General features: G+C 41.9%; 1 protein-coding gene across 1 annotated transcript in view; it reads right to left on the bottom strand.

The window, feature by feature from the left end:
• ANTXR1 (anthrax toxin receptor 1) overlaps positions 1–13,230 on the bottom strand; it is a 108,547-nt gene extending 95,317 nt beyond the window's left edge. Inside the window, exons 1-3 of the mRNA XM_010562875.1 lie at positions 13,079–13,230; positions 2,610–2,681; positions 1,825–1,896 (exon numbers count right to left, since the gene is read on the bottom strand). Coding sequence (XP_010561177.1) covers positions 1,825–1,896; positions 2,610–2,681; positions 13,079–13,230 — 296 coding nt within the window. The remainder of the gene's footprint in view (positions 1–1,824; positions 1,897–2,609; positions 2,682–13,078) is intronic.
• Positions 13,231–13,820: the final 590 nt, after the last annotated feature.

The following is a 13,820-nucleotide window of genomic DNA, read 5'->3' as shown; positions in this document are numbered from 1 at the left end:
CAGCAACTCAATGTCTTTCCTAAAGACTGAATGCCAGAAGTCAGTTTTTTCCCTGCATTTTTCAACTCCTTCAGAAAATCCAGTTTGTGTGACCATCACATATTCTATCTGACATTTGTGAGGCTGATTGCAGCAGTGCATTAACATTATTCAGTCTACAGAGCAGAAACTCCCACAGGGAGAAAAGAGTATCTGCTTTTGCAGTAGGTTGAATTATCAAACTTTCAAGAACTCTTTCTGTACCTGCAATATCCCAAACTAGTTAGACACTGAACTGTGTATCACAGGTGGGCTAGGGGCAGATATTTCCTCCATTCGGCTACCCATGCACATACCAAGCCAAAGCTGTATATAAAAATCAAAAGCATTTCCTGCGATCAGAACTATTTTTCAAACTTGAACACTGAAATTTTAAAATAAACAGCAAAAGTCTTTAATATGTCAATCCAGTACCATTAGATGCACAGAGTTTTTCCAAAAAGGGATGCTAAGCACCTTCAGTTTTCACATTCAGGTGCTGATACAGCACATGGAGGCACGGCCAAGGTAGAAGAGGTTTTGCCACTACTCCAGCTTCCAGATTAAGAAAGGCCAGTGTTAACTAAAGGACCTGCACAAAGCCCACACCTTGTTCATCAGTCCTCCAATAAAAACCAGCAGCTCTCCAGTCAGCTGGCTTTTAGACTAATACCATATCAATATCCTGTTCCCAGTCAACATTTCTAGGACAGCTGGATAAATATGAAATACATTTCCACATGGGAAACACTGAAGTCTCATAGTTTAGAGCCTTAACGGACTAGAGATCTTTGCAATGGGGTGTGCTCACAGGGTGGGGGACAGAAAGAGGCAGGGAACAGGTTTTCCTCTGACACCAAGTTAGATACAGTTCACTCTCTTTATACATATAGTAGCAATAAGTGACAAGAGATGCTTAGGCTGGCTGGGTTTAATGACATTTTTCAAGGTTGATATGTATGTGGACTGCTCTTTAGGAAAGCAGCCAGTTTCCTATTCATTCCTCTATAGTAGCTGCTCTGGTATGCAATTTCATAGACATCCAATATGTAAAACACATGCTGACTTATACAGCCTTCACATGTGTTACATATATTTTTGCTCCACGTGGCAATGAAGTTAACAGAGGAAGCAAGAGCGATTAAAGGACCTCATCCAGCTCTCCTTGAAGTCAGAGTGAAAAAAAAAAAATCCATCCCATAGATTTTACAGGATTAACTTGGGGATCTACAAGGGGATGACAGGAACATGCTTCAGAAACATGGCAATCAAATTGTCATTGCCAAAAAACATACACCCTTGCAATCCATCCTAGACACTTTGCCTATAACATACCTTCAGACCTCCAAAGAAATCATGTTCACCTCTACCTCAAGAGTATGGGTATCACCTACAGCTTTCAAGTTTATTTTTATTGGAAAGGAGTTTCACCTTTTTGTTTGCAGAAGAAACTCCCTAAGGATGTTTCAAAGGCAACAAGGCTCTTGTTCTCTGACAAAAGTCTGGAAATCTGTGGCAGGCAGACTCCCTCAATGAAAGCAGTTTGAGTTAAAACCCTAATTGCTGAAAGACAGACATTTAGAAGTTAAAATTAAGAAGGCAACCTCTGCCTCAAGAGGCCTTAATGCATTCTAGCAGAATGATTGTCATACGTGAAAATGGGCAGGTGATTCAAACAATTAAATTGAGAAGCACAAAGGTGTCACAACACTGCTCACAGTGGACTGGAAATCATTGAGCAAGGAAGGTGAAGGAAGCTACAAAAAGGACACAAAAGCTGCTGTACACCTTTAAATCTCTTCTTACCTGTCTTCTGTTAACCTCATTAGAATTGTCCCTCTAGTTGAAAAAACAATGAAGGACATCCTCAGCTGAGGGCTGGAAAAGGGGAGAAAAGAGTAAATTATTTTGGTGGTCCAGACCAAAGCTGACTGTACACATAACAGCAAACACACAGGGCGCTCTGATTGCTATCTAGATTATAACTCAACAGGATGAAAGACAAAACTGAGCAGCAAAAGGTGTTTTGTCCTGGGCCTTCTTAGTCAAGGCAAACCACAAGGAATCCTTCTAAAAGACGTAAATAGCATTTGCATCATGACCTTAGGATTGCTAAAGGAAGAAAAGCTTAAATGCATCCTGGTATCACCATGGAGACAAAGGAAGGCTAATAATGTTTATCATAACACATTCCACCCACTGGCCTGGAGGATTTTTCATCCAGTCTCAAGGCATTCTGTGCCTGAAAGGTACAGCCTCAGGCCTCTCCCTTCAGACCCAGACTTCTGTACCTCAAGCAGTAGACAGCCATCTCAAACAAGAGGATTCCTTCCCCACAAAAATATGATTTGATCCATAGAAGTCAGGCAGGAAAAAAGGGAACAATTAGCTTATCTACTCCTTTTTCCTGCATGACAGAAATCTGGGGAAAAGCAATCAATGGGATGATCTGAGAAAAGCATTAAGAACTCTCTCTCCACCAGGGGACTGGCACCAGCATGTGCTGCTTCTCTGCAACTGAGAGCTCATCTCCCAGCTGCTGGCACACACACACCTCCTCATTCAGTTATCTGCAAAGGTGCACTTCTTACCTTATGAATTTGCGGGCCAAATGTTCCACAAAATGATATATTTCATTCCAATGGTGCAGGACACTTCCTGATCTAGGGAAACAATGATTACAGGAGTTATTAGTTTAATTGCTGCTATTGTAGTTTTCCCAGCCTAATGTTTCTTATACATTGCTCAGCTAGTCATTTCTTTTTATTTTCTTTAACACTCACTATCCATATTCTTCCTTTAAAGATATATTAAACTGTAAATGACATTTCCTACTTAACTTTGAAAAGCAACAATTTATACCTCATGCAAGTGTTTGAAGCTACACTTGGCAATAACATATGGCAGTTACGCTAGACCTTTAGCACAGCCTTAAACAAGTAAACCCTGAGTGAAGACCTGTGTCTCTGCACAGTATGTTAGACTAACTCCACCAACTCATTTGCCATACCATTATGCAGAGCTTTTAGCTCAAGTATAATTTGAGAATAAAATGCAGTTGCAGGAACAAATTATTAAACTTCTCTAGGATTTCCACTGTGCTAGAGACTATGGAAAGCAAAACACCTTAGGTCCACATCTCAACTGTCTGGCTAATTCTTTCACACCTCAGTTAAAGGCAAAACAAACTAACTTTGCTCCTCAGAAAAATAAACCATAGACTATAATGGGATTGGATTATTCTTCTTTATGTTGCAAGAACCAGGAAAAAATTAGGTTAATCAGAATCTTTCAGCACTAAATGCCCCTTCTGGCATAAACACTTCTATGAACACTGGAATATTAATATTGGGAAAAAATTTCTTCCTAAAGTTGGAAAATAAATGTGTCATCACTTAATTCATTGACTACAATTAAAAATATTTCTAGGGGAAATAACCATTCTAGCTTTAATAGAAACTTCATTGATCTGCAGCCTGAGGAAGGAAAGATGCAAGTTTGAGAAGATGTTTTTTCACTTCACAGAAAGAAAAGGCATCTGACCCGACTCTGTTCTACCTTAGATCTGAGAATGCAAAGGAATAGCCATGAATAGATTCACCCAAGTACTGCACACCTGGTACAGCCAACCCCAGCCTGGCTGCAGAGAGCATTACTTCACTTCCTAGCAGCACAGCAAGCATGCAAACCATATTGTGCAGGTCATACAAATTTCCTTCCCTACCCTCCCCACACCTGGTTTTCATTTACAGCCATTCAGTAAAAACCTTGGCCTTACCCACTTGCTCCATGATACCTTAAGCCATTCTTTCTGCGTATGACCCCGATATGTCCTAAGGCAACCTTAGACAACATGCAGTGAGGACTCTTGCACAGGTACAAGAGCATATGGTCCATCTGTGAAAACAGTGAACTCTCCAGCTCTCATTGCACAAAGGACCTGATACCAAATGCACCTCTTTAAAGATAACCTTACAGGCACCTCTGTTTTTTTCCATGATTGTAAGGGACAGATTGTGGAGGAGACTTGTTCATAAGCAAATGCTAATAGTACTAGATTACTTCTTGGCTCTCTTTACTTTCATCAGACCCGGACTTGAAATCATTACTTGCTCTCCATGCAAATGTGTATCACAGAGGACCAAAGAATCACCAACAGTAAGGGTCTTATAAACTAATTAAGCCACACAGCAGGAAAATTGGTGTCTTATCACAGATGAAGGGCAATGTACATCACAACTTACTCTCAAACAAGAAACTTAACCCCTGCTGCATCCAAACTGCAAACTGATAGGAGACACAAAGTTAACCGCAGGTACAAGTGGAATAACTCTGAGACCTTGAATGTAACAGGCACTCCAGTTCCATCAATGCCAAATAGCCCAAATAATTTCTGAGAACTGGTCTGGAAAATAAGTATTTATTGTCTTTATATGGTGAGGCATAAAAGAAATACTTGACTTTATAACAATAGTTACATCAGTCTCCAGAAGACACATAAAGCCAAGGCTTTGTTAACCATAAAACAATTACTACCTCCTTCAGTGAAATGTATGTTGCTTTAGACCATATATCCACCTCTCAAAAAAAGTACACTTCATCAGAGCTTCACATGCCTTCGGAGCCATCTGGTAGCAGACACATGTAGCTAGGACCCTTTCACAAGCATACCCTTACCCACCTTCTCCTAGCCATCAGATAAGATGGCCATACTACACTTCATGTTAAGGGAAAACTTAGCTCTCAGCCTCTGCCAATACAGAAGCTCTAGCCAGCCCCTGCTTGCAAAAGGACGCTGCCCTAGAAGCTACATTAGCCTTGAAAAGTATGATTATTTCTTCACCTCTGAACAAAAGTTGATCATCACTTAAATGTACTATTGCAGCAAGGCAGCTGCAAGGAATGAGATCCAGCCACAGAGCACATAAGGTATGTAGGTCACCATATAAAACTCCTGTCATTTTCCACGGCTCTGAGAAGTCATGCATTTTTTGAAAAGAACATTTGCCAGAATAAAGCTTACAAACCAATAGCTCTGTTCAATGATGTGCCTGTCAATAAGTCAATAGCACATCCTCTTTAAGTGTTTGCCTTTTCAGGTAAGCAATGCTTTTTAATTCTTCACACAAGTATGGCTTCAGCTCCTGCTGCACTTCCTCCTTCATCATCCTCACTCTGTTCTCCCACCAACAGTCCCATCTTTATGCCCTCTGGAACAAAACTCCAAGCATCTGAAGTTATAGCTCTTTTTCCATGAAACCTTCCCACACATCTATTAACGCACAAAAGGAACAAGCTGAAGTTCAAGAGCAGCAGAATGTTAAACATCTATTCTAAGGAAACTTCTTACCATTGCTATAATCATAAAAACAAACCTACTCTACTCCACAAAAGGAGGATGGTTTCTGCTCTCAGTTCCAAAGTCACTGAAGTGGGGTAATTGGAATAGTCTACAATCCATTTATTCTTCCGCTCTACCAGAGTGAGCTATAAAAGGGTCCCAAAACAAAGACTCATACTTTTGCTGACCATACATCGTTCCTCCTAGCACAGCAAGTTTTCCATCTGTAGCTAGACAGCTAGCAGTCTACTTGCAGCTAATTTCTCCATCTAGTCAAGCCCAGGTGTGAGTGGCCATAAATGCCCAGGTCTGCATTTAGAAAAAAGTACTCCTCTAACACATAAAATATATCTTCTGAAACACACTTCAGACTTCTTACAGTCTTCACTTGGCATAAAATGGACAAAAGCAATAAAACTATCCTTTCTGCAGTCAACAGAAAGTTTACAAAACCAACATTAGCTTACTGTGTTCACCTCCACAGCTTTCAGCTGTGTAATTCAGAAGCCCTGCAGTGAAAGACACTTGTCACTTGTAAAGCCTCTCATAAGGCAGGCCAAGACTCTGAGCAGGACAAGTATTTCTAAAGCCTAACTGTAAGACAATAAAAGCCAAATTTAAAATCGTTATCTCTTCATATTCCCAAAGAGAAACAAGTTGATCAGTGAGCCAACACTTTGCAGCTGAATGGTTGATGCTGTAAACTTGCAATTTAAGAAAAGGCTCGTTGCGAGGATGCCAAATTCTCTTGCTGGACAAAAGCCCAATAAATGGAAATTAAGACTAACTAAACCATTAAGCCTTTAACAAAAGAATGATACATTCTGTGGTCAACTGTGCTGGCATTTTGTACACGTGAACTAAATGCAAGGGTGAGAGACACACTCCATGTGGCTCTGTGGTTCCAGACACTGAGAGCCACATGCTGGCTAAACCCTGCCCTCCAGCAGGTGCTTTTCTTCTACTCACTGTGACAAGATGCACCGTAACCCAAAGCTGCAGCAACCCAAACCTCCTTACAGTTTAAACTCTGTATTTCCATTTTTGGCATTGTACCTTCTCAGAATACCCATGGTTTTATTTAACTCACAAGCTAGAAGAAAACAGAATCAGGCTCACAAACTCTTACACAAAGACTTCACGCCAGTTACGTGCACTGCAGCTGACAGAAGTACATAAACACACCTGATTCAGAGACTGATATTGACCCAAATTCTCCTTAAACTTGCACATTTTTGGACTAACTTCAGGAAGTCTCATAGCTGTCAGAGGTGGCATTGACCCAGGAAGTTTTGCAGCATCTTTTTATTGAGCTCTTTAAAAAATATACAAATCAGCCAAAATGTGTCCTTTGTCTTTCCAAATACTTCAGGAGCAATTCTGAAAACACTACATAACACAAAAATGTTAGAGATGTGATGCATCTTTGAGGAAACACTACTATCTTGTGCCACACTTCACATGAGACAGGTCACCAGAGATACTGTCAAACATTTCAGATACAGGGTCTATAGAGGTCCAGTTCAGAGCAGGATCAGCCTCTAAGCCCAATCACAGTCCAAGAACATTCTTCTTTTCCTGCTTGGCACGGGATATGTAAAAAAACAACTAATAAACAAGTAACCATGGACTGAATTTATATCAAGCAGTAGATAAGTGCGGAGTGCTGCAGGCATACGCTTAATCCTGAATGTAAGGTAGCTCCAACCCATCCCTTTTACTAAGGAATAGTTAACTTAGATTCACCACTGGGTAAAAAACATGTACACAGGTCTTGACAGGCAAGGATTTAAAATATTAATATAGCTCATTGCAATTGCATGCCTACAGCAGACTTAGAAGTTAATTACATTCCTTCAGGCAACGAGCAAAAAGACACAAGAATGTGCAAATTTCTCCACCCTACCTTGCTAACATCCCTCAAACCTCATGCTAAAACAAAGAAAAACTATGCCTCCATATACTTGCAACCCCCTGCCATCCAAACAAAATGCATACATTGCTCTGGATTCAGGCCTGTGATTCCAGAAAAGCAGTCAAGGAATCACTAGCTAGGTCAATGAAGATCAGAGATTATTTTGAATCTATTTCTGCAGATGTTCAATTTTACAATTACCTACTAAAGATTTGTATTTCTTCACATTACAGCAGCTAGAGTATTATTCAGCTCTGTAAGGGTCCTGTGGTTAGCTCCGTTGGAGGGCTTCCATTTCCCAGGGGAAGAGTCACTACTACCAGAAGCGGTTCATCAGGTCAGTCTCCCTGCCTGGTGATGCAGAGCGTCTGTCTGCTTTCCATCCCACTGTGGCCCCTATATGCTTCCATACTCTGAGTGTAAATCTGTACTTAGTCCTGCTTAAGTCATGGTAACTGCAGCTACTAAAGCTAGATTCAGAGAAACAGCCATTAGCCTCTCTAGAGCAGGAGTTTCACTTCAATACAACTGGTTAAAAATAGATCAGCTGTCTGGCTGAATAACGAAGGGATCACAGAAAACAGCTTGGATTACTGGCTTCATTTTGCCAAGGATCTTTTAGAGCCAAGTTTTCTTTCACACATGTACAGCTCCTTGTGTGTTTTCTGCACATGGTTATAAAATGCCTACTATTTGCACACAACAGGCAAGGCCATAAGAAATAACACCTTTGACATACAGAGGATATAGTAAAAGATTACTGAGACACTTACTCATTGTTATTCCTTCCTCCCTACCTGCAAATAAATTAATCGGGGAGCTGCCTCTAAATGTTCCAACCGTGCTTGTGGAGGGTGGTTACTACAGCACTAGATACCATGTCAGTTAGGAGATGGGTCATAGTCTTCATAGTCACGTGGATGATATTTTTAGAATAACTGGACGACATCAGCAAAACCAAATGTTTGCTTTTTTACCAACATCTCACTGCTTCCTCATTCATCCTTCTTAATGAAGGCCCTGTTCACATCAGTGTAAATTCTTTGGCACCATCTTCTGCCATATGTTTTGCTACCATTCAGTCTATGGGACCCTCAATCCATGAAACCCTTCAGCACCACAGTAACACAAAAGGACATGCCATCTAGGACCAGCTCTCCCAACAATTCTCCCAAGATAAGCCAGCCTTACGTTCCACAACACTGGGCTCATCTTGGTATGACCTCCACTTTGAGATGCTCAGCACCCTGTATGACTAGATCCCAGACAAACAGGGGATCAGGCCCAGCCAGCATGGATTCATGAAAGGTAGGTCTGTGCTTGACCAACCTGATCTCCTTCTATGACCAGGTGACCCACCTAGTGGATGAGGGAAAGGTTGTGGATGTTGTCTACCTGCACTTTAGTAAGGCCTTTGACACTGTCTCTCACAGCACACTCCTTGAGAAGCTGGCAGCTCATGGCTTAGACAAGTGTACTCTTCGCTGGGTGAAAAACTGGCTGGCTGGACGAGCCCAGAGGGTTGTAGTGAACAGAGCTAAACCCAGTTGGTGCCCGGTCACGAGTGGTGTTACCCAGGTCTCAGTTTTGGGGCCAGTTCTCTTTATTATCTTTATCAATGATCTGGACAAGGGGATTCAGTGCACCCCAAGCAAGTTTGCAGACGATGCCAAGTTGGGAGGGAGTGTCGATCTGCTCGAGGGTAGGAAGGCTCTACAGAGGGATCCAGACAGGCTGGATCCGTGGGCCAAGGCCAACCGTATGAGGTTCAACAACATCAAGTGCCGGGTCCTGCACTTCGGTCACAACAACCCCATGCGACGCTACGGGCTTGGGGAAGAGTGACTCGAAAGCTGCCCGACAGAAAAAGACCCGGGGGTGCCAGTAGGCAGCCGGCTAAATACGAGCCAGCAGTGTGCCCAGGTGGCCAGGAAGGTCAACGGCATCCTGGCCCATATCAGAAAGAGCGTGGCCAGCAGGACCAGGGAGGTGATCGTTCCCCTGTACTCAGCACTGGTGAGGCCGCACCTCGAGTCCTGTGTTCAGTTTTGGGCCCCTCACTACAGAAAAGACATGGAGGTGCTGGAGCGTGTCCAGAGAAGAGCAACCAAGCTGGTGAGGGGCCTGGAGCACAAGTCTTACGAGGAGCAGCTGAGGGGACTGGGGTGGTTTAGTCTGGAGAAGAGGAGGCTGAGGGGAGACCTGATCGCTCCCTACAACTACCTGAAAGGAGGTTGTAGTGATGTGGGTGCTGGTCTCTTCTACCAAGTAACTAGTGATAGGACAAGAGGAAATGGCCTCAAGTTGCGCCAAGGGAGGTTTAGATTGGATATTAGGAAACATTTCTTTACTGAAAGGGTTGTCAGGCATGGGAACAGGCTGCCCAGGGAAGTGGTGGAGTCACCACCCCTGGAGGCGTTCAAAAAACGCATAGACATGGCACTTCAGGACATGGTTTAGTGGGCATGGTGGTATTGGGTTATCGGTTGGACGTGATGATCTTAGAGGTCTTTTCCAAACTTAATGATTCTGATCCTGTGTATACAACTGTACTCTAAATAGCATACAGCTTGAGTTGTAGCCCCTCTCCACCTTCCCCCCCCCCCAACAATCAGGGCACAAAAGAAATGGATTAATCCAGTCTTAATTCATGGAAGACAATTCCTTCACTAAAACTGCTGTCAGGCAGCTCAGAATTTCAGGTTAGGTGTTTCTGCGTGTAACACTATTTTTGTCCTTTTAAGTTTGCTGCATGTCAAGCAGCAATTTTCAACAGAGCTGGCAAACCATAGTTTTCTCCAAAGTTGGAGCACTGCACCAACAACAGCGTGACAACATCAGTTTCATTCAGCAAGGAGTTTGCCCAACTCGAACTGCAGTCCTCTGGGGTGTCTTTGCATCACTTTTGGAACATAACTCTGCTAGCCTGAGGTCCAACAGTCACAGCATGAAAGGCCTTCTCTATTGCTACCTAAGCTCTGTGAGAACTCTTAGAAGCGATAAAGGACATGCAAGTGCATGCACAAAGATTAAGGATGCTATTGTAACCTAGCAAGCACATCTGGTATCATTCAAGTTTTTGTTCTGTTTGGTACATGTACATCAAGGCTGTGTAGCATAACAGGATTATTTCTGAATGGCTGAATACTGGATTTTCTTCTACTTCATGCCCATGAGAAATGGGAGATTTGCTTCAGGTCCTCTAAGCATGCCATCTGCAGGAAGTCATGTGTCCAGCCATCTGCAGATGGCCAGAGGAAACCTGGTTTCCATTCAACAGTTCACACAGCAAGTTTGCAGGAGTCTCCCAAGGAGAATGCTGCAGGGAGCTAGAGCATCACTTCATGAGAACAGCCTATAACACGTGTCCCTTCCCCAGTGGGTTAGGTGTTCACTTTGATGGGGCTTCTTGTGGCCAGAAGTATGCTTCAGGAGCCAGCACTGTGACAAGGACTGCATACAGTGCGGCAGCTGGAACACATCCTATGAGCAGCACAGATACAGGGTGCTAAACGGACTGAGTAGTCACTAAATCCAATCAGGCACTGAGGCAAAAGGGTCAGTAGAGGGCTCTAGCAGTGGTGCCTTCCAGGGCTGTGTTTATTGTTTTTATATTACTCCTTTGATCCCAGAAAGCAGGTTGCTTAATATTTTAATGGCTTTCTTCCACCATTGAAACTAACATTTGATGTTTAAAAATCTGTATCTCTTCTGCTTCAGTGTCCTTTATGACTTTTAATAGTTTTTGAAATAGCTCTAAAAATTATTAAAGAAAAGCAGTGAGCCCTGAACTATTACTTCATAGTTTGCCTGAAGGCCTCTATAGGCATCACCTCTCTCTGCATTCAGGACTTCAGCAGCATTTTTCAAAACATTGTCTAGACAATTAGAAGGTAGAAAAATCCAGGCTAAATAAGACTCAATTTTTTTAGAACTTCAGCTTAGCCTCTGCAGAATGTAAGAAAGTTTTAAAGATAAAGGATATGGGATAATCTACTCCACCACAGTAAGTCTTTCATCAGCCTCCTCAAAGGCTAAACAATTAGGTCCACACCATGTTGTACACACTAGTAGCTTAAACACCATAAACCCTCCTCCAAATTCCACTGGAGACCAAGGACATTTTTACATCAGATTGTGTACATTTCTGCACCAGAAAAATCCCAGAAATAGAAATCTTGCAAGTGTCAAAGCAGGATTTTTTGTTGGATACTTGGATACATACGCTGAGGTAAACCTGCCTACTTTAAAGTTTATGCCAAGCCTCATATTTCCACCCAAATTCATAATCCCTTCAGCAAGCCTAGAAAGTCATGCCTTTTAGTAAGAGGACAGCACAGAACTTGAAATAAGTGACTGTTAAAATTACATTAGCTCTGAGGTGTAACACAGCACAACCATCAGATTTGAGAAAACCTTCAATTCTGCTTCAACTTTCACAGAAATGCAGTTTGCAAAGCCATCTGCAGTACAAATCATGCTCTTTTTTTTCTTTTTTTTTTTCCATATGCAGCAATAAAAGTATTCCAGCTAATAACTAAACAGCCAAAGCAACAAAATGCATTAGACAGGTAGATATTTCCACTGAATAAAGTAAAAAAAAAAAATCTTCCCCCTGAAGCATTAGAACAACTGACATACTAAAATATCCAGTGTCTCAGTATTACATTTTACCCAGTATTTTGTAATAAAGTGTTATGTAATTCCAAGTCATTTATACTAACGGAATGTGGGAGCTACTGCAAAACACTCAAGAGGATCAGTCAGAAAGCTTCGTCTGTGAGCACTTTTGGCAACTTGCAAATACTTTCCTGTCTCTGAAATTTATGGTTAATAATGTCAGTACCATGGCTCTGGCATGCATACTCCCCAGTATTTCCAAACCTTTGGCTCAAAACAACTACTCTTAATCAAGAAAATTAGGAGAATCATTTTAGCTAGTACTTTTTAATACTTTTTTGTAAATTTTTTAATTACTTCAATACGAAGCTTTCCAAAACTCAGCACATACCTATTTCACACTGCTCCACCTACAATCTAAAGGCCTGTAAAGAGGCAAACTTACCAGTGCCAAGAAGATGACACTATCACAATTAGTGATAAAAAAAGTGAGGTAGAAGTTATCTGCAGTATAAACAGTTAAGCAGTCAAAAATATGCATTTGATTAGCAGGAAACAAAGAAAATGTGACTCAGCGTAAGGAAAATAAAGCTCTCTTTAAATAAGGCATTCTAGCTGTTTTCCATCACAATGGCCAAAATTGGACCCTTTCAAAGAGAGCAGCCACCTCTCAGAGCCTGGTCTTTACCTGCAAGTTGCTGCTCTAGAACGTTCAGAGCTAAGGAGCAAGCAGTACAGAAGCAGACCTGCAGGCAGGCGAGCATTTCCTCCACGTTTTCAGCTACAGAATTAATGCCTGCAATAATAACTCTCCAGCCCCTGCTTTCGTGTGTGCCTCAACCTTCATGGTTCATAGGGAAACTAGAGGTGACCAGGGTGCTGCCCTCCTCCCAACCACTCTTTTAAGAAACTACAGGGTCAAGTACACAATAAAGCTTCTATATCAGCCACAGCAAAATTTATAACAATTTAATTTACAGAGCACAATGGGATTACATAGTAGACCTACCAAAAAAGTTACCACAACAAAAACAAAGCTAGAGTAGTAAGGAGTTTCTCAGGTCCCTTGGGGACTTCTACAAAACCAAAATCCAAATAAAACCTCCTCAGTATCAGTATATGCCATTCCAGTTCATGCCTAGAGAAAGATTTCTCTGAAAAAGAACAGAGTAGAATTGACTTACTTGTCTAGAATGAAATACAAATCAAATCCTCCGTAACAGGCAGGACCACCATTCTCTCTCTTTCCACCTTGTCCATCACAGGCTAGCATAAAAGTTGCTAGGAAGAGACATTTGAAGCCAAATCTCAAGATGCTTTGCTTTGCAATGGCCATTATATCCAGAGATGAGGAGAAAAAGAAATCTCTTCTTCCAAGGCTCCTTTATTTCATAGGTTTCTCCACAAAAGCCATTCAATGACCTTTAAATATATATATATGTGTATTTTAATCCTTAAAACTCCACTTGCAACAGTTGTCCTCAGGAATTGCAAGACTTTCCCCCTTGTTTCCCTTGCACTTCTGTTTCTTGGTTTCAGATTTCAAGATGCACAATACTGTATTTAACTTTTTTTTTTTTTAAAGGGACTTGACCCTCAGTCTCACTTGCAGCTCTCTGAAAGCAGCACCATTGTTTTGCAAGAGAAGGAGCAGCCTCCTAACAAATCTTGCTTTGTCACAGACTTCAGAAAACACAGGGGGGGTTTGGGGGCCCGTGTCCCCCCCCCCCAATTATTATTGTTATTATTAAGGATGGTAAGTTTTATTTTCCCTTAGCAAAAAAGGCTCAGAGAATGCCACCTTGTGGCCAAAACTCAAGCTGACTGGAGTCTCTAGTTTCAAGCATCTCATTCGTGCACCGAGCACACAGCGCACACATACCACAGCAGCTTTAGCTACGAACATAGAAGCAGTTTTCTTACAGC

This window comes from Haliaeetus leucocephalus, unplaced genomic scaffold (assembly GCF_000737465.1).
Source record: "Haliaeetus leucocephalus isolate CR32 unplaced genomic scaffold, Haliaeetus_leucocephalus-4.0 Scaffold162, whole genome shotgun sequence".
Lineage (NCBI taxonomy): Eukaryota > Metazoa > Chordata > Aves > Accipitriformes > Accipitridae > Haliaeetus > Haliaeetus leucocephalus.
This window is presented reverse-complemented; position numbering and strand designations above follow the sequence as displayed.